The sequence below is a fragment of the Triturus cristatus genome, chromosome 3_2 (assembly GCF_964204655.1).
Source record: "Triturus cristatus chromosome 3_2, aTriCri1.1, whole genome shotgun sequence".
NCBI lineage: Eukaryota > Metazoa > Chordata > Amphibia > Caudata > Salamandridae > Triturus > Triturus cristatus.
Genome location: NC_140584.1, coordinates 593,116,893 through 593,144,126, shown reverse-complemented (window position 1 = coordinate 593,144,126; position 27,234 = coordinate 593,116,893). Strand labels below are relative to the sequence as shown.

General features: G+C 44.3%; 1 protein-coding gene across 12 annotated transcripts; it reads left to right on the top strand.

Annotated features, from left to right (window-relative positions):
• The first annotated feature begins 3,663 nt into the window (after positions 1 to 3,663).
• Positions 3,664 to 25,983, top strand: KHDRBS1 (KH RNA binding domain containing, signal transduction associated 1). Of its 12 annotated transcripts, XR_014979952.1 has the most exons (13): positions 3,779 to 4,107; positions 4,912 to 5,039; positions 5,149 to 5,265; positions 5,386 to 5,532; positions 6,007 to 6,048; positions 7,368 to 7,513; positions 7,658 to 7,868; positions 8,313 to 8,380; positions 8,703 to 8,776; positions 9,548 to 9,586; positions 14,014 to 14,185; positions 16,709 to 16,766; positions 25,791 to 25,983. XR_014979952.1 is itself a non-coding variant. In XM_085648452.1 (11 exons), the coding sequence occupies exons 1-11, from the start codon at positions 3,915 to 3,917 to the stop codon at positions 14,106 to 14,108; spliced, it is 1,260 nt and encodes a 419-aa protein (XP_085504578.1). In that variant the 5' UTR covers positions 3,779 to 3,914; the 3' UTR covers positions 14,109 to 15,335. The 12 variants fall into 12 exon arrangements, 6 of the variants coding, with proteins under 6 accessions (XP_085504580.1, XP_085504582.1, XP_085504579.1 ...); XR_014979954.1 differs by lacking the exon at positions 6,007 to 6,048 and having other exon boundaries at positions 3,664 to 4,107; XR_014979953.1 differs by lacking the exon at positions 9,548 to 9,586.
• Positions 25,984 to 27,234: the final 1,251 nt, after the last annotated feature.

Here is a 27,234-nt window from a genome sequence, read left to right as displayed (position 1 = left end):
ATTTCAGTACCCGATTTCTCATTGCGGCAAGGCCTAAACTTGCCCAAATTATTCTTCTTGATTTCGAGTAGAGACTTGCAGAAGATAACCTATCTGAACATTCGTAGGATCCAATTTCTCGATGCGATAACATCTTTAAACTGAAACTGTACAGCTTCTTACTGACAGTCTTCTCGTGAGAAATCTCTTCCCACATTTCTTTCAATTCAGTTTTTTCAGATTTAGCAATGTAAGACGTTACATATCGAGCAACAGCAATGGAATTGTCAGCTACATACTGTATATCCATGTTAGCATTCCACATGGATAAAATGACTGGGTTGTAGTCATTTATATTTTTTGATTCTTCTTTTCTTTTTAGGTTGTAGGTATTCTTAGGTGATTTTCTTGTGATAGTATGTGTCACAGATGACATAAAACTGTTTACTCTTCCATTTGAAAGAACAGGTCTAGGAAATCCAAATCGACATTTAGTGTAGTATTTATCTTTGCTCTTGTATTTCCGTCGACAGTATTTTCCACACCGATGACTTTGGAAACGTAAAACTTGCTCCTTTAACTTTTTCTCTTCTGTGCTTTTTGGTATAGCACATGTTGCATATTCTTCAATGTAAGATAACACTGCTTCATCAGTATCTGTTCCAAACTTGGGGGCATCCTTGATCCACAACAGCATATGAATATGAGGAGCACCTCTTGCCTGGTACTCTTTTCTCCAAAAGAAATCCACTACTTCTCCTAGAGGTGGATTTTTTTTATTGCAGATGAAGGACATCATAGCCTCAAATCTATGATTGAAATATCTGCAAACATTAACCGGATCCAATGAGCACAGTTCTCCTGCTGTCTTGTATTCGATGTTTTTAATGTTTGAATTTGCCTCTCGTAGAAAATCCAGTAAATCATCCCAAGCGTACTCAGCACAGCTTAGGGTAAGGAACCATGTTGGTGTTCCTAAATTTCGTAACATGCATTTTAATTCACCATGGCGTCGGTACCAATATTCATTTGTCCCACACTGACAAGCCATCAGATTGATCAGTTGTGTTTCCAAATGATCATCTCGGTGCTGCACTTTCTACATAAAATCCTTAGCAGACACATTTTGTAAATGTACTCCACTTTTTAAAATGTGATTTACTGCATAAGATAGTGCAGACAAGTCGCTTTCAAATAAAAGATGGAACAAATAAGGAATACTTTGTCGAAATCTGGGATCTTCAGCATATAGTCTTGTAGTCCGATACTCAGAAACTGGAATCTGTTCTGGACGTTCATCGTATCGTCCTCCTTTTCCTTTAGGAAACAGCTGGGGAAAACATCGAGCTTCCAAGCTCTCCTCCCATACACTCACGAGAGTTCCTTTTGCTTTCTTCATCTGAAACAGATCAATATTGTCTCCCATAACTTCTTTTGAATGAAGAGGATGTATGCTAAAATGTTCATAAATTTCTTCTTCCTTTGACTTGTCCACTTTTTCAATTTGTCCAGTTGGTGTTTCTGTGTCTTCTTGTAAATCTTCTTCTTCTTCTTCTATATAAATTGATTCATACCATTTGTTATTCCTTTTCAAATACAAATTTGCTCTTTGTACTTTCCGTACATCTACCAGCTCCTGCCAAATCTTCTTATTCTTTGTAGGTACACCATTAACCAGAATAACTAATGGTTCAGTTTCCAAAGTATCCGCATCAATAGTTTCCATATTTTTTTTCAAATCCAAGGGCAAATACACCACTCTACCTTTTAAACCTCTCAGTAAATCTGAAGGAGGTAATTTACCAGTTTTGGGCTCCATACGTACTATGGTCTGGAACGGATGAACACATTGAATAAGTATAGACTCATATGTATTTAATTCAGAAAGTTCAGCAGGAATAGCATCCAATTCTAAATTACAGCTCTGGTCGGCATTCTATTTTCCTCTAACTTGTTGTAACAGTATTTACAAATACGCTGATCTTCACCCAATTCAAAACAATTTTCTAGAAATATATATGTGGCAAAATCCTTCCACTTATAATTATCTTCATTTTCACTCTTTCTGTAGAGATCAACATTCCTAGTTTGTTTTCTATAATGAGTTCTGCGGCAACAAATACAAGTAATATTTGGTCTTTCATTAGAGATTATTGCAAATTTTGTTATGTGATCATTAAATGTCTTACTTACAGAGGGTTTACATTCTCTTCCACTTCTTCCTCATTTACTGTGTCCTTTTCTGCACTGTTTTGTTCAGGACCAAAGTAACAAAACTGAATTTCATCAACCACCTTCTCTACATCTGATACCGATCCACGGAACAGAGCCCTATTCAATTCATCTAACTTTAGGTTAATATTATGCTCTGAAATGCTGATGATGATCTCTAACGTTTCTTGCACTATTTCTTAGATAAAGAATATTTGATTAATTGACAAATGTGTTATGTTGATTATTTTAAGAAGAGAATTTAGTAGGATTTAAAGACTAAATAAATGAATGTGAAACTAAACCTACAAACAACTAAATGATCCATCTCCTTATGAGAGGGATATCTTGGGTTTGAAGTCAATGTGTTTAGGGTAAGGTGAAGGTATTCCTTTCATGTCAGCGTTTGGAAGCTTATTTCCCTAGGAAAACAGATCAACTGAGAGTAAGTATTGGTGTTATGGGCCCCACCACTGAATGTATATGAGTGAATTTGATGTTGAAGTAATTGGTCTGTGACGAAGGGGGAATTTGATGTTCCACGCTGCAGCACAGCCACCACAATCTCTGTCGGGGCGGAACACAAGCAAACCCCAAATTAACTTGTGGTTAACCCTCTGATAGATTGGCACAAAAGCAGTCAGGCTTAACTTGGAAGCAATGTGTTAGGTACTTATGAAGTACTTCAAACAGGGGCTTGTGATGTGAATTCCTGCGTCAAGGATGCACTAGCAGTTATGCGAAGGCTGTGGGGCTGCCACGCAGTGCTTAATATATAAATAAAATAAGTGGCCGGGTCCTAGTCAGGAGGCCACTTCCATGTGCACTGCCCATTGCTACAAGAAGTGCTGCCTGTTACAGTAACAACACAACAAACAATCGTCACACTTCTACAAGTGCGACGATATTGACAATTACAGGCTCCCAAAGCAAATACAACAAGCATTTGCAATGCAATAGGTCTCGCATTATTAAAGTTTGAGCTATTGGTGTTGCATTATTTAGCAATGCCAATAGCTCAAACTTAAATAATGCGAGACCTATTGCTTCGCAAATGCTTGTTTCAGTTTACGTTTTAGCTATGCTGCACAGTATCATGGATGCTGTACATCATGGCTAACAACTGGCAAAGCCAGCAAGTTCTAAATGTGAGATCCGTTGGCTTTACCAGTGCTTGTTTGACTCTGTTAAGAGAGTAGGTAGTCCTCACCACCTATTTGTAAGAATCAAGGTAGACTGACTCCAAGCCGCGAATATTTCAAAGGCTTCCCCCAGGCCTTTAGCTGCAGTGCGCATGCTTCAGCCGGGGCGCACAGTAGCCATCTTCATACATCGCCTGCGACATGCGCGCACCCGCGTTGTTTAGTCGTGCACTTGGCACCGAACAAAGACTATCCACATGCGCTGCGGCCTGAGGGGCACGTCACAATACGTCATTAGATTTGAGAACAAGACACTCCTCTTCCCATGTGCACTTGCGCCAGTAGGTTCTACCCTGACTAAAGCGTGCGTCTTTGTCTGCCCGTGTTGCGGTAGGGCGGGGCAAGGGGCGTTATTACAGCCGTTGGTCGAAACGTCACTTCCTGTTCCCACCCCTGTGTATTAGGAGCGGCGCAGCAGCTTTGCGGGTCTTTCTCGGTCTTCCACCCACAGTTCGCCTTTCGTGACTGCGCAATCCCTGCTGGCCCGTTTTCTTCGGCCTTTCCTTCTCACACGCTGCAACTATGCAGGCCCCAAGGAGCATGCTCGGTCGAGGTTCTCGCCGCGGTGGTTTCAAAGGCTCCCGCGGAGGTCGGTCTGAGCCGCCTTCCGCCCCCCCAACCCAAGAGCCCGAAAGCAAGTACCTGCCTCAGCTGTTGGCCGAAAAGGACAGTCTGGATCCGAGCTTCACACACGCTATGAAACTGCTGAGCACTGGTACGACATGATTTAATTGCATACGTTAGGGAGTGTGAATTTACTGTAGGAGAGGATGGGGTATGTGAATAACGCATGCCGAGGTGGGTGGTAGAACGGGTTGCAGCTGCAAAGAGTCGCTGATCTCCAGTGACGCAGAATATAAGGTAGGAGGCACGCAATTAGCTGTGGCAAACAAACCTGTTTCAATTAAATCGTGAGCGGCAGTCAATATCCCCGACTTGCACGTTGGGCGACAATAGCGTTCTTTGTTCCAGGGTCATTTGCGAGCAGTGGTGATACGGCTTTTTAAAGCGCCAGTTATTGAAAAGGATGGATAACACGATAGGCAATAGTGTTTCTATTTCAGGGTTAATTGGCGTTTGGGTCCGTCTTGTTGCGATCTTTTAATTTTGCGACCGACTTTTCGGATCAAGGGCTTTACCCCGCCCAACATCAGCAAATCCTTTTTTCAAAATGGCCACTGTAAGCAAGCGGCTTTGTTTCAAAATGGTGTCCCCGGACACGCTGCGCCTCTGCCTCTATGCAGCCTCTTCGTGACTTCTGCGGCTGGGCGGATGCGCAGCATACGGGGTGCAGTTCAGCTGGCAGCCGTCGAAATGGGTGCCCCATAGACATTGCATCTATTAACCCAGAATGACCACATTTGTCAAGTTCGTTTACTGCCCCCGTTTAGCCACGTTGCCACTATCCGTTTCCCTATTTATTCCATCAGCTTGTGATCACTCCCCGGTTTCGTATAAATCTATTAAATTGTCTGTTTTTGGTGTAAAGTTGTCTTAATAGTTTATTTTTTTATTTTAGAAATTGAAAAGGTCCAAAAGGGAGATAAAAAGGACGATGATGAGGCAGACACATACCTTGACTTGTTTTCGCACAAGAATATGAAGCTGAAGGAGCGCATTCTTATTCCAGTTAAACAGTACCCAAAGGTAATTACATTAGACTGGTGTATTGCGCGACACCTAATTATGCGCCGGCAATCTGCGCAGCGATAGGTTCTTTGTCGACTTAACGGCGGCTATTTTCCCTCTTTTTCAGTTTAATTTTGTTGGGAAAATCCTGGGGCCACAGGGCAATACTATTAAGAGACTACAAGAAGAGACGGGAGCCAAAATTTCCGTGCTGGGAAAGGGTTCCATGAGGGACAAAGGAAAGGTAAGATTTAACTCGAGGCAACCAACTCCAGCTTACTTTATAAGGAAGCGCTTTGTTTCCTGTGTCTGACGCGTGGCTGTTAGTTTAGACAGCGGTTTAGTGGCTTATTTATATTTTCAGGAGGAGGATTTGCGAAAAGGCGGCGATCCAAAATATGCCCATCTGAACATGGATCTGCACGTGTTCATCGAGGTCTTCGGACCCCCGTGTGAGGCGTACACGCGCATGTCGCACGCAATGGAAGAGGTTAAGAAGTTCCTAGTGCCGGTATGTATCATTTTAAGTCTACAAACAGCTCGACCTTCCGTGTGCACTTAAGCTGGTTTCTTTGTTTTTCGTTTTGTGACTTCCCCCCTTTTTTTTGTATCCCTTCTGTTCATGAATGTCATGGGGCTTTTGTGAGTGCTGAATGCCAGTCTACATTTTTTAGTTGCAGTTCTCTAGAGTAGGCTCCCCATGATCTGCCTGCTTGTGTACTGTATATGTGCCTGAACCCAAAAGTGGGTCGGGGTGATGTGACTGATTGCAGGAAACCTAAGTAATCCAACGTTGTGGAAGTATTTGTATCCTGTTGTAGGGTCGTTCCTAGTGAATGACAGTATCATTAGAAGTAGCTATTGGGGCGGTGAATCTGAAAGTACAGTAAAATGGGGTGGAGGGCGGGACGTGGCTCAGGTAGTTATGTTACTGAGCTGGGCTCCTCCAGCAGGAGGGCAATAGTAATATCTCGCCTTGTTCTAGGACGGGATGGTCCAGTGGAGAGGGTTGTCACGGAGCTCCCATGTAAGTATACACAAACACAGACGAAACACTGCCTCTTACTTATCGGCGTATTGAGCCTCAGCGCACGTACATAATTTCGGCACGATGGTCCTAGGGCCCTTTTAAAATGACTTGTGTTTGTGTCATTGCTCCCCGTGGGTCCATCCAGCCAAACCTGCTGGTGAGTGATGTGGTGCCCAAGGCCTCTGCATACTGAGAAGCAGTGTCTCATTTGACCATGTCGCTGTGCACTACTTAAAAGCAACACTTGGTGTCGCTGATGCACGTGATATCCATTTGAACCCTCCGTACTTGACCACTTCAAATTAGTCCTCTCCGTGCGCTGCATTGCCCACCCAGAGTGTGGGTTTATGGTCTACCTTACGACCGAATACAAATAATTCCACGACACGTCTGGTACGGCAGCCTTTTTGGTTATTTTGCTACCCCATAATCCCCATAATCGCCTCGTGCTCGCAAATGATCACGTTGGATATGCTAGTCCCCTTGAGCGTGATGGGTGCTTGTATGTCAAAATATCCAACCTTGGGGAGAGCACTGGGAGAGTGGTGAGGACCGTAGAGATTAAATTCGTCAACGGGGGCTCTGCGCTATCGAGCTTTGAAATACGAAGTTTACTGCTTTTTAAGGTTGCGTGTGTGCATCACGATTTGCACATCTGCATCGTTTGCACTTAATAGATTGTCTGTGTATTAGATTTAGGTGAAGAGGATGTACTTTCCTATGGCATGATACCTGGCATGTTGTGTTATACATTTCTAAAGCGCGTTTACTTAAGATTTTGGCTGCTGTTGGTCCACATATTTTGATGGACCTGTTCCGTAATCGTATGGTAGTGAGTCCGAGGATCTTAGAACAGCTGCAAACCGATGTAGCACATAAGTAAGCAAAATCAAAGAAGCTGATGGGGTACTTTTTCAATCTCACGTGCCAAATTGAATATCATGGGCCATATTTTGGTGGCCCGGGTACACTCTGCAGTAACTTGTGGGCTGTAAGGACGTTCTTGAGTAAAAATGGCTCGTGCATAACTAATACTCCTGACCCCCAAAAATTGAGCTCCTTACTGAACTGTGACCAGAGCACTGCCACTCAGTACCAGTGCTCGCCCTGTGGCGTGTCGTCGTGCTGCAGGGGTACTTTTGAGCCAATATTGCACCATGTTTTGGAGTTAAGATTGTCATGGGTGGAATGCAAACTTAAATTGGGAAGGAGCTTTAAATGAGTCTTTTGTTGGCATGAACTGAGGGGGCTCTGTTGCAGTGACTTATTTTCTAGCTTCTACGTGCCCGCTTGAAGAGTTTCTTTTCTCTCATCAGGATATGATGGATGACATCTGCCAGGACCAGTTTTTGGAGTTGTCTTACCTGAATGGAGCCCCACCAGAGGCTTCGCGTGGTCGTGGTGGTCCACCTACCCGCGGAAGAGGAGCCCTCCCTCCCCCACCTCCTGCTCCAGTTGCGAGGTAATCAGATCTTTGTTGACTTTAATGTTGGGAGCTTTGCAAGTTAGTTGCTTACGGCGGATGTTGTGATTCGGTTTGTGGTATTTAGGTAATCGCTCTCCCAAACGGAGGCTGGGCTTCATGTTGATTTGTTTAATCTTTTAGGGGCCGTGGTGTGCCACCACCGCGTGGAGCTATGGGGCCCCGCGGGGCGCCACCAGGTAGAGGAGGTCCACTCCCAAGAGGCGGTAGTGCGGGTCGGGGTGTCCCTCCTTCGCCTTCTGGAAGAGGCATGCCTTCAACCCGTTCCAGACCCCCAGGAATCCAGAGGATACCGCTCCCACCACCTCCAGCCGCAGAACCCTACAACGATTATGTGAGTGCCTTGCACTGACAACCTTTGTGTGAAGTGCTTCAGTTTTCTAACCCTACAAGTAGGGTCGTCACTGTTGCATAGTTTGGATACAATGATAATTGGCGGGGAAGGGAGTGGGAGTAAAGGCGGATCTGGTTTGTTATGACATAATACATGTTTCCTAAGTGACCATATAACCTTGGACTGACCTAAAATAGCTGATTCAACTTAGTCTATCTAGTCTCTATTGTACAGTGTTAATACAAGAGCGTGTTATCTATCGTGGGACACAACGCTTGTCCCGTTAAGGCAGCTATTGCTCACTGAACTCCTGGAGCTTATCCTGCAAGCAGGAAGGCCTAGGTCCATTCATGTATTGGTAGAAGTAGAAATGACTTTATCCCTCCAGTGCCCGCACACTTCCTGGCTGTGTTAGCTTGCATCTCACTGTCCTTTCCATTACAGGGCTATGAGGATACCTATGCTGAGCAGAGTTACGAGGGGTACGAAGGCTACTACAGCCAGGGTCAAGGGTGAGTGAACTCGCAGGGCTTGAGTCCCATACTCATGCTGTATTCATAAATTTCCCTCGCCTCTCGATGAACAATGTCCAAGGATTTAGAAAGTCGTACCTGCCATAGCCTTGTATACAAGCGCATTTTATAGTTTGCTGCTTGTGATTAAAGCAGTTGTAAGACTTTAATAAGTTGTAAAAAAAGTGAATTCGGCAGCCTTTGTCCCGTAAGTAGGGACACCAGTTAGATGAACATGTTTTTGTTACTGAATGTTTATCTCTTTTGCCAGACTATCTTTTGTGTAAACAAAAATATGACTACTCCCCTTTCTTGCTCGTAGAGATACAGCAGAATACTATGACTACGCTCACGGTGAGACACCAGAATCCTACGACAGCTACGGTAGGCCGGAAGGTAGGCGTTTGCGCTTTTTTGATTATCACATGGGTGGTTTTTGTCTAGTCTCACATGGCCGGTGGGGATGGGTATCCGGTGTGGGTGTTCCCCCCCCCCCCCCCCCCCCCCTATCGCGCAAACATCACCGACGGTGGTATTGGGGCGCTTTACAATAGTACCAGTTACAAAGGGCCACAATCATTTTGTAGGCACAGTGAGAAGTAATATGGCGGCAGCACTGGCCTTTAAGCGACTTCCCAGTGTATACACGTTGTCCACCGATGTCGTACTTTCTTGACATGAAGGGAACACGTGTGCTGTCGGTCGGTTACTTGCCCAGGACAGCACTACAAACATACTCATTTACAATGCAATACGTCTAGCATTTTCGAAACTTTGATCTTTTGGCCTTTTTATTATTGCAGGCTTTTAAATTCGAAGCATTGTCATTAATCGTGTCAATAAATCAATCTTGCAGATGCAAGCACTATTGCATTTCAAATGCTAGTTTTATACCTCACCAAAATGGGCAATTGCACCCACAACGGTTATAGTGGCACAATTTATCGTTGCCACTGCCCAGCAGTGGGTCGGGTATGTGCACAAATGCTTTTTACAGCATCAGGTACAATAATTAATGAAACACTTGCAAAAGTAATGTTCATGTACGTAAACCTTCCTCTATCAAAGCTTGCTGATAGAAATCCAGTTAGTGCCACTAAACATGAAGGCTTTTAGCACCCCGCTGTGTACTAGTTTGATGTTTTTATGGGGTTTTCCTTTCTGCAGCAGAGTACTACCCCTGCAATGACTTACTACAAGCTACAGGTCAGTCCGTGTCTGAAGTCATGTTTGTGCGCCAAACACTAATCAATTGCACAGGCAGCTTGCTAAGCAACGCTCAAAGCACCTGCCCTGAAATGTCCCAACAATCCTGCGCCAAGGTCCTGATTTTTGGCCGTTGAAAAAAGTTTAACGTGGAACATTGGGCCCACAAAGATTAAAACTACATCAAAATAAAACTACCTTGGGGTCTGGTTTAGCGAGTCTTCCAGACCCATTAGTTTGCTTTGAAAAAGAGCTGGACATATACAGCCTGACTCGACTTAACCAGGCCCTGAGTAGTCCTTCCACCGAACCCATTCTGAAGGTGACTAAAGCTACCCATCTCCCTGCCTTAAGTTACGGGCACCAGGCCTTTCCTGTTGCATACTCTGCCACGCCCAGGTTACCATTTATAAAAAATCTTCTGCGTCCCTAATTATATCCACCGGGCAAGACTACAACTGGAGCTGGGCCTTCAAAGAATCTATTTTTCTGTGAGGCTGACACCCTGAAGTACTGTATAAGGGCACTAAAAGCCGCAGATTGCGCGTTTAAAGCCCGGTTTAAAAACTCTTGGCATCTCGGGGAATCCATGGAACCGTTAAACTTTAAAAGCCATAAGAACGCTACATATTGACAAAACATCACTAACTAAAGACTATTCCATACAGTCTGGGTTATCTACAAGCAGGTTAGAGAAATTTCCTACCAGATGGACATTCGGGTCCTAAAACATCAATTATCCTGCTCCCCTTGCACGACTCAACCGTACATTCTTGATAGTCTGAACGTAGTCGCCCGCAAAAATGTTCATGCGTATCCTAGGCATGCGCTCCACTGCCTTCAACCGATTGGCTCCAACCAGTGAGGAGGGGGCAAGCAGACTGCAATTATAGGCCTGAATCATGGCTGATCTTCTGTACTGTTGTCCCGCCCTTGACGGGCCCCAGAAGACTTCTCTTAAAACACTTGTATCTAAAAAGGGGCATCAGTACATGTTGGGAGGCATCTGCTCAGCTTTGCTTCCCCAGATATTAAAGTGCTTGCAAGGTCCGGAAAATGTGAGACTCTTGGGGACAATCTGCTTTCTCACTTTCCTACCCCCGCCCTAAACTCCTTCCCAAAAACTTTATCACATACCTCTTTTGCACTCTGCCGGATTGTCTGCACCAAATCATTTTATCTTTGCCTTTTGAAGCCTGTCACAGTAACTAAGACGGTCTCGTTAGTAATGTGTATGAATTGAAATTTGATGGTTTGCTTTGCTAAAATTTTAATGTGTTAACAGTGCTACGATATTTTATTGCAATGGCTTTAATTGACTGCTAATTTAATAAACTAAACTAACCGCACCACGCGGAGTGTGAAGTACAAGTAAAATCGTGCAAAGTTTGACGGCTTAAGCAGATTCTGCAAATCATGTGCTTTGGGCACCCTACATGTGTTAAAAATAAAACTGTCTGTCCAGGAAGCGTGTGCCAAACAGTGTTTACATTTAAAAAACATCTAAGTGGGCACCGTAGTACTGTGTAACAAAGGAAAAGGGCCACTCCTCTTGGGAGGTTACAAATGAAGGCCAGGCGGTACTAACGAGCCTATCACTGATCAGAAGCCAGAGCCTTCCTCCCCATTCTATAGCTTGCCTGAGCAGTCCAATGGGAGCATACACTTCAAGTCACTCAATGAGCAGCTAGTCTGACGCACTGGTAGACTGCAGTGAGCTGCCACTAGATGGCGGAATAATGCACAGCATGTGGATCTGTTAATGACATGCTGCAAAACTAAAGCTCCAATGCGGGTGTGTAGTTCTTTAAAGCGCCAGAAGTTTAAATTGCATTCTGCCGCACAGTGCTTGTTTTCATTCTGTTCTGGCTTTCTCTGCTACACCCCTCTTACACTCCCTCCCAGGCCTATTCCCCTTGACACCACAACTTCACCTGGCACTGCTCCTCCCTTTCTCTTTAAAGTAGCCTGTTTTTTCCCACAAACACAGTTCAGCATGTAGCGCGAAGAAACCCTTACGAAGCAGAAAGGGTGATCACTAAATACGTTAAATAAACTTAACGACTTCTAGCACTCTGCATGGAGTGTCCCTTTGCAGCCGAAACCAAATTGGTGGCCAAAGCACCACAACATCAAAGGTACTTCTGTGGTTCCCAAACTTTCTACCTGCGCCCCCTTTGACCTGTTGGCTGCGGCCCCCAATTATGTTAACTCTTTTTTTTTTTTTTTTTTTTTTGGGAGGGCAGGTGTAGTCACAGCCTTTGGAGTACTTCCGTGTTTCTCCCTGGAAACAATTGGGATGAAGGTATCATAAATGCATGGTGTTTTATTATTACCAAGGCGGCTCCTCTAATAAAATATTCCAAGTTAAACTTCTTTGCCCATGCCTCACTTGCAGTATTAGACCTATTCATGTCAGCCCTATTGCCACAGTTTTCCTGTGCTTGAATGTTTTCATGAAGTCTCATTCCTATCCATGTCGTGTGTGCCCAAACCTCTGCATGGTGACTCATGGTTACTTTTAAATCAAATACAGCTTTATTTTAGCTGTCCACTCCCTAAAATTATATTTAATGCCAGCCAAATTCCTTTTTTAGGTCTCTCCTGACCCAGCGCATGCGCTGGTCTGGCGAGACTTGTTGAGGGCTCCAAAAAGTGATACCAGGCCAACCTAGAGCTACAGTGCATATGTGACCAGGCCAACCTAGAGCTACAGTGCATATGCACGGGCACGCGCGCTGCGCTTTAGCGCAATCATTTTCACGGCCCCTTGGCATAGCCAATAGGTCTCGCTTTTGGGACCTTCTGAGTATTTAGTTATGCAAAGGTGAGACCTATTGGCTATGCCAATGCTTAAACTTTTCTTGCATCCCATTCTTGCCATAATGCCGTATATGGTGTTTTACTTCCCTGTGCTCATGGAGAGCAGGTCTGCCTGGAAATGTGTCTCCTGGAAGAAATGCATACTGGAATTACCTACGGTCCAAGTACATATGTCAATACTAAACACTGAGACAGGACACATTTAGTTTCCTGGTGTGCTTTGGTGTAAAATGCATTTGGTAAAACTAAGCTGTCAAGTAACAAATCAAGTGGGGATCCAGTGAAAGATGGATATCGTGACCCCTGACCTGCCATCAATTAAGCCCTAGGTTTCCAGCTTTAGGCATGTCACTTACAAATCAGCATGCGTTTAAGTCTAATTAGTTCAACTGAATCCCAAGAAATCCTTCAACATTAAATGCATTCAAGTGCTTGGTTCGTGACTCCCCTTGCTAGTTTTCATGGCGCACCAGGGAGGCACGGATTAGGATCCGATGTTTATCTTGATGCTGCAGTGCTTTGTCCCGTGATTTAGCTTCGGCTGTAAAGGAATGCAGAGTATCCATACATTGACAAAGGCTCACATTGCATAGACCCATTGGCTTTGCCAATGCCTCGTTTAAGAAGGAAAAAATTACTAAAGACTTTATGCCCGCAATTACTTGCCATTCATTAGTGTCGTAATCGCTCTTATTTGCCTCTTCAAATCCGGCAGCGTCACTTCCTGCTCTTTATGTGGTGCATTGAACTAGAGAAGATTTGATTAAACTTGGTGTCCCTTCGTTGCTCAAGCTTGGATTAGGGTAGTATTTGTTTTGAAATGTATATGTTCGTATATGTTCTAGTTTTCCTTGCCCCTCCTGCGTACACCAGACCCCAGCTCATTTCTTCAACTGCTTTTTCAATTTTTTATATATATATATATATATATCCGGAACGCGATCAGATTGCTTTTACATCAGCACCAACAATACACACTTATTTTTAGGCACGAGATATTAAAGTGGTGAGCCAGCGCTAGACTTGCACGGCTAGAACTAATGAAAAAGTGAATATCTTGCTTCAACGAGACCCATTGGTTTAGCAAATGCTTGTTTAACTTTAGTCCATGTTATCCAACATCGCCAAAAGGAACGGTGACCAATCCGAAAGGTCCCAACAGCTGGACCCATTTGCTTTTCCAGTGAACGTTTTGTCTGTTTTCTAGGTTGTTCTTTTGCTCCACACTCCCCAACATGGCTTGCAGAGTTAATGCCCATTTCTTATATATATTTTTTATAATTGACGGCAAGCCAGCTGCATTTAAATTAAAATGAGTACCATTGAATGGTAAAGTATAGAAATAAGTGGAAAAGAACAAGCCCAAAGGTCGGTAACGCCTTGTGGTGGCACTACCAGGTGTCTTTGGTTAATGCTTGGTTATACATCCTCATCATAATTTCCTATATTCCCCCCTTTTTTTTTCTTCACCTTTCCCTTCTGGTCGGCGTCTAATGGGGAGGGGTGAGGGGGTGGATTTAAGTCCGCATAAAGGGTGCCCGTGCCCACCACATCGGCAAATAAAGTGATGTCTCTGCATTAACCCTTTTTCTTTTCTTTCTTAGGGCAAGATGACTGGAACAGTTCGCGTGCATTGAAGGCTCCACCAACCCGGCCTGTGAAAGGCTCATACAGGGATCACCCCTACGGACGCTATTAAACAGTTATTACGACGGCATTGTGCACGTTCCCAGATACTGGTTTCCAGACTCATCCTGTTGCTTTTCAGGCAGACAAGTAATTGTCTAACTATTCTTTCGTGCTCTTCTTCATACCAGCTTCTGTACCAAGGAGTATTTTAATGGCGTTCAAATAGTTGTACAAACATCTAATTTTATGTGTAGTGTAGCCGAGACGTTCTTTCTAAACGGTGTTCTGCTGTTCGTTTCAAAAGTTCATTTCAAACTAATTACGGCTTTGTTGTGAAGTCAGTTGGTTCAAGAAACCAAAGTATTTATTTTTTTACTTTTTCGTTCAAATATTAAAAGTTGTAGCTACAGAACTCCAAACATAGGTTACATTTAAAAATATTTTTCCTTTTTAATTTTCCGTTCGGCTTTAAAAGCAATGCGTAAATTGTTTAAAAAAATCTTAGCTGATTGGCAGTCAAAAAGCAGATTGGCAAATAAATCGTGTTTCACGTTTTAATACAAAAACTATAACAGAGGGAAATATTGGTCATAAAATTGGGACGCTGCCCCTCCACCCCTTCCGCACCAATTGAATTCGTAACTAAGTAACTACATTATTGGTGGGGTAGGTTGAAACGCTATAACTGATCTTGTAGGTTTGGCATTTATTGGCCACCGTCTTGTGTGCCCTGTGCCTGCATGCTATCGGAAGCTGGATCCTTCCCGCCCCCTTTTGTACTTTAGTTGTAGTCTTTTATTCCCTTTACTTTTCTGGCTCGAGACTGGTAGTTCTTGATCGGATTCCTGATATGTTCAATACGATTTAAGTAGCCGCCTGTGGGAGGGGCATGAACTTGCTGAACAGGCAACGTCCCCCTGGATGCGGGAGTGACTTGAGTGCTTGGAAATGCAGTGGACCAATCTGGCCTTGTTCAGTAGGGACCACCACCCTTTCCTGCCCAACAGCAATGGCCCTAGGAGTGCTGCTCCACGCTGCGTTCACTAGGTGACCACTCCTCTCATTCTGATCTCAACACATTGGTACTTAAAACACTGCAGTTAGGGGAAGGAGCAAACCATGAAAAGCTTCCTTTTTGTACATAGTTATCAATCCTGTGGGTTTGTACACCGTCCTTTCAGTGTGCGCGTAGGATAATTACTTAACGAATGTGTGAAGACTGCCTAAATAGGTAGCTAAACTTATGTCAAAATGTCTGCCAGTTTTGTCAATAAAGTTTAGTCATTTTTTAATCAAAGCAAATGTGGCGAATTGTCTTTATTGAGTAAAAGAGCTGTGGAATTGTTTGTTAAAATACATTTGTTTTAAAATGGGTGCAGTATTTTAATGTTGTCCCGTATTTAGAAGTCTTAAAAAAAGTCTTAAAATTACTAGCTAAACCGCTAGCAGTTATTACAACTGGCTGTTGGCACATCCATTACTTTTTTCACCCCCTGGAAGTTTCTCTAAACAGACTAAGCTCCATAATCGATGCAGCCAAGTGTCGGGTGTGTAAGTGGGGTATAGTGTTTGCATTACAAACCCATTCCAGTTTTAAACGCAGCCACCGGTTAATTTGGCTTGGTTGTGGTACTTCATTCGCTGTGCTGGTCCTGAAACATACGGGAAGTCTCTTCCTGCTCTCACAGCATATTTTATTTGTCAATTAGCATTTAAACGATTAGTACTAGCTTTATTATTGAAGCAGGTTCCGACCATCAAAAAACTGTACAAATGTTTCAAAATGGAACAGTTTAGTGTAACTTGGTAAAATAATGCTGCTTGGAAAGTTGAACTGGCAGCTGCAAAGTGTCCTAAGTTGTGTTTTTTGCAATGCGCACCCTACGTTACCCGATCACTGATTGAAATGCTAAAGTTGAAAGGGGCTTCCTTGTCCCGGTTCTGACTGCTTTTGGTTTTCTACAATAAGTAGACCAAACTGCTTGGGGGTGAAAAACTGGCATTAAAAAGTGATTTCGTTCAAATGCTTGTAGGAGGATTACGTTAAAAAAACTAATATTAAAACCATTGTATTTGTAGTTTGTGACTAACTGAAAATTAACTTATGTTCACCAATGTTGCCAAGATCATTTCTCAGGGTCTGGGGTCCTTGTGTGACTGACACAAAGATCACTCACTGCCCCTCCCCCTTTATAAAGGAAAAATACTGCAGGAGATAAGGATCTGTAAAGCTAACAAGCAACGCAAACCAAGGTAACACAAAATAAGTGTATCATTCTAATGTTCTATATCGTTTTCTTAAAATTGTGACCGCTTTGTAAAACTTGTAATCCAAAAACTTGTCAAACAAAAAGACAAAATGTTACATAGAAAAAGCCGGTTTAAAAGAAATGTAAATTAGTTGTAAGGATAAATGCTTACTCGTTTGTAATTGAGAACGCAAAAACACCTTGAAGAACTTAGTTACCGTCTTTAGATCAATATTAATGCCCCCAAACTTAAGGCCCTACTGATATACAAATAAATTCCGGCATTAATGTTTTAATAGCAGTTTGTTTTCTTAAATCCCTCTTGCCCATTATTACTTTGTTACGATGCTGCATGACTTGCTTGCTTTATGGGTGGGGGGCATAGCGAACTGGCTGGGACTAATTATCTTTCTCTTGTTAGGGTTTTGCCTTCCCTTTGTGATTCGCTGTGGACACTCGGTGGAAAAGATCCGTTTCAGGTCTGTAGTTCAAAGCTGCTATAGTCTTAAACCTGCTTGTATGCAACGCGCGTTGTGTCCTAAAGCGCTGTAGGTAACTAGGCTTAAGTTTGCAAAAACGCTTTATGCTCTTTCAACAGCTTTACCTATGCATGCCTTAAGTCATACTAAAATAACTGACATAAGTAATTGACAGGTGTTTGCATCTGAACTGTGCAAGCATACCTTAACATAGTCAAACGGCACATCAAGGTAAAACTGATTTGAAGTTGTGCCGAAGAGTTAAAAGTTAATTAACGTGTATGTCGAGCTGCCTCACTGGCAACGCTTATCTGCACAGTGGACTCGTTACTCGGACCAGATCTAGCTGAAAGAGTACACGATTTTGAACTATTAATTCAAAAGGAAAGGTTTTGTTTTTTTAGAAACAAGCTAGACTGCATGCTTTCTGGGTAATATTATTCCCTTCGACCCCCCCCCCCCCCCCCCATGACTTGTATTTTCATTCTCTGAGCATAGGAATTCAACCATTGCGGTTATGTTAAATTGCCCCTTCAAAATGCAACCAATTGGATCTTCCAGCTACTCTGCAGGGCTCCTGCTCACACAGCATCGGGAGGATAGGTGTGGTCTCGCATCGCCCTTAAAGGGTGGGGAAACTTCACAAACTATTTTGTCTTTAAACATGCTACCCTAGGCTGGTGTAGGCGCACACATCTGCTCAGCACCATAATACCCATACGGTTTATACTCTGCTTTGCAAATACACATCACATAGATAATTGCCAACATGCTAGTGGCAGTCTGGACTTCCTAAAAAGAGAGTTGGGGGGTTTTGTAGCCTCAACACAAGTTTTCTTCAACAAGGGATCGAGAGCGACGGCCATCTCGTGTTAAAAACGATGCAACTTTATGCAGGACTGACCAGTGTTCCAGAAACCCCCTCACAGCCAGCCCCTTCATAGATTACCCATCATAGACGGTCCTAGACCATAGAGTGCACTATACAACATGCCCCTTCATAATCTATCAAGTTTATGTAGACTGTAGGAAGCTGGCGTATATAATGACAAAGTATTGTTTAGTGTGCACAGTCCAGTGGATCACCAGAGGCAAATGAAACTAATGCTCTTTTGTGGTAGTGTATGTGAGCAGTTAGGCTTATCAGAGGGCTGTGCTAATCATTTGTTGTACACACTGGCAAATGATTGCACACTGTTTAATCTGAGACCAATGGTTTGTAAAAATATGTTCGAGGCATATGAGCTGCAGATTATACACTGCATAGATCGCCATCTGGTGTTGGGCCCGGATGTTTGCAGTTGGTTTTTCTTCTTGCACAGTCTTTAAAAGTCACGAGTTCAGTGACTCCTCCTTCGGTCCGTACTGCGCATGGGCTTCGGCTCCATCCTCCGATTGTTGTTTTTTTTTTTTTTTTTCGTCATCGGCCTAGGATGTAATACTTAGTGCTCCGGCTTCGAACCTTTCCAGTTCGACCTTCGACGAAAAATCCTCGTCCATCGAGATTCTTCAGACGAAATCTGCTTCTTCCGCTCTCTTCGGCACTTCCTCGATTCCAGGCAGCGGCCTTCGGGCCTCTCGACTCTGGTCTCGGCCGATGGAAAGGACTCCCTTCAAGAAGTGCCCAAAATGTGGGTCTAAATTTCCCCACACCGATCTCCATCAGGTGTGCAACCTCTGCCTCTCTCCCGAACACGAGGCCCGAGACTGCCCCGCCTGCAAGTTTTTTCGATCGAAAGACTATTAGGGCTTGGCGCACTCATCGACCTCGGCTCCACCTGACATCTTCGGAGAAGACACCGGAGCTTCGGGACAGGAGGACGATGTCGTCAGCGCTTCCGAGGCCGACTACTCCGACGTGGAGGAGATCACACCGGTGCAGAAGGTCGTGAGTACTCTACCCACTCCCACACCGAAAGACTTCGGTTACCCCTTCGCCTCCGGGCCTAGGGAAAACCAAGCATACCGCTTCCATCACCCCACCTTCAGGCCCGGTGAAAAAGCCTCACGTCTCCTGGCGGCTCGGGCTCAAGCCAGCCTCCTAGCGGCGCCAAAAAACACCCTTCGGCCCCGAAGAAAACAAGCTCCGTTCCGAAGCCATCGGTGTCGAAACCTGGCATCTCGGTGCCGACCAAACATAAATCCCTCTGCACCGACGCTTCCTTGTCGAAGCCTGCCTTGGCGCCGAACAAAAAAATCGGAGGCCCCGAGAAAGCATGGCACGGATAAACCAACGAAGCCCTCGGCTCCGAAAAACATCAGCACCGATTGAGGAATCGTTGCCGGAGGAGATTTTCACGCCAGATCCTCTTCTTCAAAAGACTTTAACAAAGGATCCAAAGACTGGACATTTAACTTTGTCTTCCAAGAAAAGACATTTAGACAAGCCGCCTCCACCACCAAAACGGAAGGACTCTGCCACATCCCCATTCAGAGTACCCTCTCCACCCTTGCCTCATCGCTCTCCAACCCAGTCTCCAGACCCTGATGACCAAGGGGATCCGTTCTATGATCCAACAGATGCCCCGCAGGACCCCACTCCTCCGGGAACACCTGACCCATGGGAGGATTATCACAATTCAGATGTGCCTCAGGATGATCTTCATCCCTCCAGGCCATCTCCACCAGAGGACTCCCTGGGGTTCCACCACCTCTTACAACGGGCGGCACATTATCATGGGGTGGAGTTACACAGTGATCCAGTTGAGGAAGACTTCCTACTTGACACGTTTGACATAGCAGATAAATCCACAGCTATATTACCCATGCTTAAAGGGGTGACCAAACATGCAACAGGTTTTCAAAGACCCCGTCAGAGCTAGGGTCTTAAACCCCAGAATAGAAAAGAAATACAAGGCAGCCCCCACAGATCCTGCCTATATTAAAGGACCTGCGCCCCTAGACTCATTAGTGGTATCCACAGCTAGGAAGCGCTCCAATTCTCAGTCATCTGGTGGAGCTCCGCCACCCGATAAGGAGTCCAAGCTCTTAGACGCGTCATGCAAACGCACTGCCTCGCAAGCTGCCAATATGTGGCGCATCGCCAACACGCAAGCGCTGATGGCGCGGTACGACCGAGCGCACTATGATGAGCTGGAGGCTCTTATGAAACATCTCCCAGAGAAATATAAAAATAAGGCTCATGAACTGATACAAGAGGGAAAGATTACCAACACCTCTATTAAATGTGCACTTGACGCAGCAGACACCGCTTCCAGGGCTAACACCAGTGTTCTGCTTCGCCGCCACGCCTGGCTCAGCATCTCAGGCTTTAAACCAGAGGTCCAAGCATCTATATTGAACCACCCTTTTGACCAACAACACTTATTTGGCCCAAAAGTAGACGAAGCCCTGAAAAAAATGAAATCACACACCCCTGGACGCTCCTTTCGCCGTTCCTCCTTTCGAGGCTCTGGCAGAGGTTACTCTTCCGATAACGCCTCCACGGCCTATAAGTCCCCTCCTCAGAATACCTTCACAAAGGGCTATCAAAGAGGTGGATATCGAGGAAACCATAATAAAGGCAGGGGCAAAACTAACACCGCCCGTACTGCCACACCGCCCACACAATGACTTTCCCCCGCTCCCCCCAGACCATTCCACTCCGGTCGGGGGCAGACTACAAGACTTCCTTCAAACCTGGGAGGCCATACATCAGACAAATGGGTGACCCAAATTATTCGGTCAGGGTACTGTCTCGAACTAACTTCTACCCCCCCCAAATATTCCACCCAGACACCGTGCGATGTCACAAGAACATACCACACTTCTGAAACAAGAGGTACTCTCCCTCCTGCAAAAACAAGCTATAGAGCAGGTCCCCGTCAATCAGCAAAATTTAGGGGTCTACTCTCTGTACTTTCTGATACCAAAGAAAGACTAGACTCTACGGCCCATTCTAGACCTCCGGCCTCTAAATGCATATATTCATTCAGACCATTTTCACATGGTAACTCAAAGTTCTCCCACTCCTCTGTCAGGACGACTTTCTCACTACACTGGACTTGAAAGACGCATACTTTCATATTCCAATACACCCTGCTCACAGAAAGTACCTCAGATTTGTGGTGGACGGCCAACATTATCAGTTCAAGGTTCTCCCCTTCGGGGTCACAACCGCACCACGGGTGTTTACCAAATGCCTGGCAGTAGTGGCGGCACACCTCAAGACAAAACATTCACGTCTTCCCCCTACCTGGACGACTGGCTCATAAAAGCCGCGTCCTAACACCAGTGTGTGCAGCATACAAACACCAACTACTCCACCAGCTAGGCTTCACGGTGAACCACCAAAAGTCCCACTTGATAGTCTCACACAAAGCAATAACTCGGTGCCACTATAGACACCTCATAAGCCATAGCCTATCCCAACTCAGCCAGAATCGCAAGCATACAAGCCTTGCGCCAAAGATTCCTTCAGCACTCTCTCCCAGCAAGAGTGTTCATGAAACTAATAGGGATGATGGCATCTTGCATCTTCATAGTGCCTCATGCACGACTTCACATGCGTCCACTCCAAGAGTGCCTAGCACGCCAGTGGAACCAGGGACAGCTGACTGATCTGGTGTTGGTGGGCGGTCGCACCCATCGCTATCTGCAGTGGTGGAACACCACAAACCTTTCCAAAGGGCGACTGTTCCTGGACCCGGTTCCTCAGGTTTCTAACAGACGCATCGCTCTCCAGCTGGTGAGCGCACCTTACACCTCACAGTGCAAGGTGTATGGACGCCACAACAGAGGTTACTCCACATCAACCATCTGGAGTTATTGGCGATCTTTCTAGCCCTGAAATTGTTTCAGAAACAAATCTCAGCCAAGGCAGTCCTCATTCGCACAGACAATATGACTGCAATGTATTATTCAAAAACAGGGGTGGACACATTCTCCCCAGCTCTCTCGCTTAGCACAGAGCATATGGAGATGGGCAATCCCACAATCTTTCTCCTGGCACAACACGTCCCAGGTATACAAAACACCATGGCAGATCTGCTCAGCAGACAAACGCAGCAAATGCACGAATGGGAACTGCATCCACAAGTTCTTCACCCATTCTTTCACAAGTGGGGGCATCCTCCGATAGATCTCTTCGCCACCCACAAACAAAAAATGCCCAAGCTTCGCCGCCAGATACAAACACCCATTGTCCAAAGGCAATGCGATATCGATGAACTGGCCAGACAAATTAGCATACGCCTTTTCACCTCTCCCGCTAATTCCATTAGTGGTAAGGAAGCTACAACAGCACTCCCTCACACACATTCTGGTAGCTCCAACATGGGCCAGGCAGCCATGGTACACCACAATACTGCAGCTCTCGTGGTACCACATCAAAAACTGCACCTGTCCCCATGCCTCCTAACCCAGAACCATGGAGAAATCGGGCACCTGGGCCCAGCTCAACCTTGCGATCTGGCTCCTGAAATCTTAGAATTTGGATACCTTAACCTTCCCCCTGATTGCATAAGCATTATCAAGGAAGCCAGACGTCCTACCACTCGAGCATGCTATGCCGCAAAGTGGGAAAGATTTGTTGTTTACTGCCGTAACAATACAATCAACCCTTTAGATGTATCCATACAGCACATCATATGCTATCTGCTCCATCTTCAAAGGTGTAACCTGGCGTACTCATCCATCCGTCTACACCTAGCAGCAATTGCTGCTTACCTGCAAAACAGACAGCATTTTATCACTTTTCAGAGTGCCTGCTATTAAAGCCTTCATGGAAGGCCTTAAAAGAGTAATTCCGCCCAGGGCACCACCCTCACCTGTGTGGAATCTAAACGTAGTTCTTACAAGGCTAATGGGTCCGCCTTTCGAACCAATGCATAAATGTGAGCTACAGTTCCTTACTTGGAAAACAGATTTCCTCGTAGCTATCACTTCCCTTAGAAGGGTTAGCGAGATACAAGCGTTCACTATACAAGAACCCTTTTTACAGATACATCGCAGCAAAAATCCAAAATTTCTGCCCAAGGTCATTTCCCCCTTCCATCTTAATCAATCTGTGGAATTACCGTTTTTTTTCTCGCAACCTCAATCTGTTGCGGAAAGGGCTCTACATACACTTGATGTTAAAAGGGCTTTACTGTACTACATACAAAGAACGCATCCTTTCAGAAAGACTAAACCGTTGTGTCTCCTCTTCTCTTCACCGCATAAAGGCAACCCCATCTCAAAATCAGGGATAGCTAGGTGGATTGGTAAAGTGCATACAAATTTGCTATCACAAAGCAAAAATAACATTATCTGTTCCACCTAAAGCCCACTCTACAAGAAAGAAAGGGGCTTCTATGGCCTTTCTAGGAACATACCCTTGGATGACATCTGCAAAGCAGCCACATGGTCAACACCGCACACCTTCACAAAACATTACTGTGTAGACGTGCACTCCAAACAAGCTAGTGTGGGCCAGGCTGTACTAAAGACACTGTTTCAAACCACTGCAACAGATACCAGTGGTCGCCGCTAGGGTTGGGTACTGCTATATAATCTATGCACAGTGTATAATCTGCAGCGCATATGCCTCGAACGGAATATGCTACTTACCAGTATGCATCTGTTCTTGGCATGTAGAGCTGCAGATCTATACACTCCCACCCGCCTCCCCGGCTACCTGTATCCGTTCTAAAAAGCAGTTGAGTTTTAAAGCGGCATTAGACATTTCATGTTTAACCTGTGAAGAAGAGAAGATGCAACTAATCCATTGCACTAGTCCAACGACGCATATTGTATAAAATATGTTCCTCTATATTGGGTTCTCGGTGTAGATGTTTAGCCCTGATTTTTGTTGTGACCCAGAGCGATATGTGGCTTTTTTGCAGGCCCCATTATAAACAAGGTGCCAAAAAACCTACCACAGATAGCTCTAGATCACAATACAAAAATCGTTTGACAAACCTCTACACCTAGAAACATATACAGAGGTTCCTATAGAGGAAACCATTTTACAGGAAGAGGCAGAGGAAACAATACTTGTTCCTCAAATGCCAACAACAAGCAATGACTTCCTTACCATTTCCCCAGAACACAACACCTGTCTGGTGTCTGCAACACTTCCTCAACAATTTGATATCCATGACTGCAAACAAATGGGTCTTAGACATTAGCCAACCTGTTTATCTTGCGCTCATAACTCCTCCAAATATCCTACCTCGCAAACACACAATCTACACATCAAATCCTTCTGCGAAAAGAGCAGCTCTATTACAAAAGGGAGCAATAGAACCAGTCTCGCAGCAATTTCAGAGAACAGGAGTATATTCACTATACTTCCTTATCCCCGAAAGATGGATCCCTGCGGCCCATTCCGACCGTTAAATCACATTCCGACCGTTAAATCTTTATCCTACGGAAATATTCTGATACGGTCACTCCAAAAAATCATTTCATTGTTACAAAAAAAGGGGCTTCGTGGCGGCTTTATCTTATAGACCCCTTCCATATACTAATTTATCCTACACAGGAAATACCTCCGATTTCTCTTTCAAGGGAAACATTTCAGTTCTTTTGTGATTTACTTCTGCACATAGTATTCTCAGTGTCGCAGTGGTACCAGCAAATCTGCGCTAGCAAATATTTGTCTTCTCTACACAACTGACTAATCAAAGCCTACAATTTCAATCATTGCGCCCAAAACATTAGCAAACCATACATATGCTACATCAACTAGGGTTTACCATCAACCTACAAGTCATCTACCAGCCTGGCTTCAGACTTACCTAGGGGCTATGCACAAAACAAACTTCATGTTACTATATTGTGTATTTGGTTTGAGTATGCTAACGTTTAGTTTCAAACAGTAAGTCACATTCTTTTCTCTTCTGGGCATGATGGCATCCTGTATTCAGTCAGACTTCTACAACCTGTCAACAATGGACTCAATCACTGGGTGAACTTCAACATCTAGTGTTGATAGACAACCACACACACCACTCTGCAATTGTGGAATCCACAGACTCTAAGGGGTTTATTTCAGGACTCAGTTCCCCACATAATTCTAACAGATGCTTCCCTAATAGGTTGGGGAGCACATCTTCACAGCCTCACTGTTCAGGGAATATGGGATTCCAAACACTATAATTCACCTTGAGCTGCAAGCTGTTCATCTTGGCAATCAAAGCCTTCCTACCTCACATACAACAAAGTTGTCCTAATTCGAACAGACAGTATGACAAATATGTATTTACATAAAGTCGGGGTTGGACATTATCACACGGCACAGAAAATATGGAGATTTGCAATACACCAACATTGTTCTCCTAGCAGAACATGTCCCAGGGAGGAGCAATCTAATTGCGGACTTCCTAAGCAGAGCGCAACAAGTCCACGAATGGGAGATTCTCGTACTTTCTCAAGTAGGGGTTTTCAGAAATAGACCTGTTTGCTACTAAAGATACCTAAACATGCTCTCGCAAAACCCCGGAACACTAAGACATCCCAATCCCAAACAAATTAATCTTCTGAGTCTTTGAATTAAGATACTTAAATTTGCCTTGTAGTTATATACAAGCCTCCTTATGAAAATTCATACATTCTTGAGGTAATGTAATGCAGCAAAATGGAAAATTTGATCCTGCTACAAACTAGACGTCTGTAACTTTGCTTGAAGAGGGTCGACCATTATTTTAAACCTGTGGGACAGGCTAGTTTTTAGAACCAACCCAACATTCCTACCAAAAGTGGTTTCTAATTTTCATAATCTATTGATTTAACTGCATTTGTTTCCACTGCAACGAGAGTTGCAGAGAGGGCTTTATGCACTGAAGTGCCCGTTGTATAAACTGCAGTTGTAACCTGCATCCTGCTGGCAGCAGGCATTACAATGTCACAAACTAATGACTTGTTACAGTCGAGCAGCTACTCTTGTCTTTATTATAGTCTGTATACTGCACTACTCTTAAACAAATTAGACTGGCTGTTGTACAAGGACTGTGCGCCTCCTTGTATTATACGTTTATTCGCTTTCTGCATTACAAACTTATAAAACTATCTGCTAATACGGCTGTTTCTAATTTATTGTAGGTCGCTTGCCGTTTGCTGCCATAGTGATTTAAGCCTGGATGTTAAAGCGCATTGAAGGTTCCTCATGACAAGGCATCTAAAATACCCCTTTCAGGAAACTGGCGAAGATCCTGCTTGTTGATGCTGCTCAAATTAATTTCATACTTCTGTGGTTGTACATATTACAATTAAATTGGTTTTATACAATTCTTTATATTCGTGTGTTGGAGTACTACTTTGGTTGGTCTAACTTTTTGAATGTTTTGTAGATATATGGACTTGTCCGTAGGGGTACATCTTCCCGGAAATACCACATTGGTAGCCTTTTGCCTCATACTGTAATTTAACTTGTATGACTGGTAAGATTCTGTCCCTCTGCTTCAGCTGAACTTCTGTCCTCCCAAACCTATAAGAAAAGCGTCCCCCACCACTGATGCACACGCATTCGTTGCCTTTTCTCAAGTGCTGCAATGGCCTTTAAGAACTCATTTGGGGTCTTACCATGTGTGGGCAGAAACATTAAAACTCCTGCCTTGTCTTTCAGTGCTCCACTAGCAAGTAATCCATTCTTTGAACAAACAGATAAGGCATTGGAATCTCGATGAATCTGCACTTAGTGGATATATTAAAATACTGTTGTCATAAAATAGCACTGATTGCGTTCATCGAATGTTATAGCTTCTTGCATGCATGACCACTTTTCAGAAATTCTTGTAATTTGGTGCACCCCCTTCGAGGACTTGTGGTGATTGAGTAAGGAGGATGCTTAGTGCTAACAAAAGATTAGTTCCCTCAAGCCTATTCTTGAGGGGTTTCTTTACATCCTGAATTTACTATAGGAGCCTCACTAGTAAAGGCTTACTCTGGGTGGTCTGGGATTAGACCCTCAACCATAACATTCTAGTAGTCATGCTCCAGACAATTATTTTACAGAAAATAAATTACTTTATTCTCTATTTAAGATTCCAAAAAGTTAATAGTTAATACCAAGCGCTTTGAGGCTTAAATGCCAGATTTCAATGCTCTGAAACGCACTTGATCTGTCAAATTTGCTTACTATGTTTCCTATAAAACTTGGTTCACCACATGAGCTATCCAGGAACAATTTCTTTGGCTGCCCCTATTTTGTTTGCCTATTCAAATGCTTCCTCTGTTTCTCATTCTTGGGGTGGTGGGAAATGTGCTGCTACTGCACCTCACCCTGGTCAGGCTTCTCGTGCCTTTGCTGTTGGCCCTTTCTTTTGTAGGTGCTATTTTGCTGCCTACTGTTATGCCGTGACTGAAAGTCTTCATACATGTCTCTGTAGATCGCGCTTCCCCTGCCATATGCGGATCTTCAGGCAAGTCATTAAAGTTATTGATTGTTTTGCAGCATATGTCTTCCGGATTACCATACTGTGCATATCCTGCCATCTGGTGGTTGGAGTCTTAGAGCTATTTCCTTTTCCCTGAAGGGTGGCTGTTA

What these genes read in the sequence shown, in the direction of transcription:
- KHDRBS1 (XM_085648452.1), top strand. Translation starts at nt 3,915, where the DNA reads ATGCAGGCCCCAAGGAGCATGCTCGGTCGAGGTTCTCGCCGCGGTGGT. An exon ending in TTAAGAAGTTCCTAGTGCCG is followed by an intron (nt 5,533 to 6,006) that starts GTATGTATCATT and finishes GCCTTGTTCTAG; the next exon opens with GACGGGATGGTCCAGTGGAG. An exon ending in CAGAACCCTACAACGATTAT is followed by an intron (nt 7,869 to 8,312) that starts GTGAGTGCCTTG and finishes TTTCCATTACAG; the next exon opens with GGCTATGAGGATACCTATGC.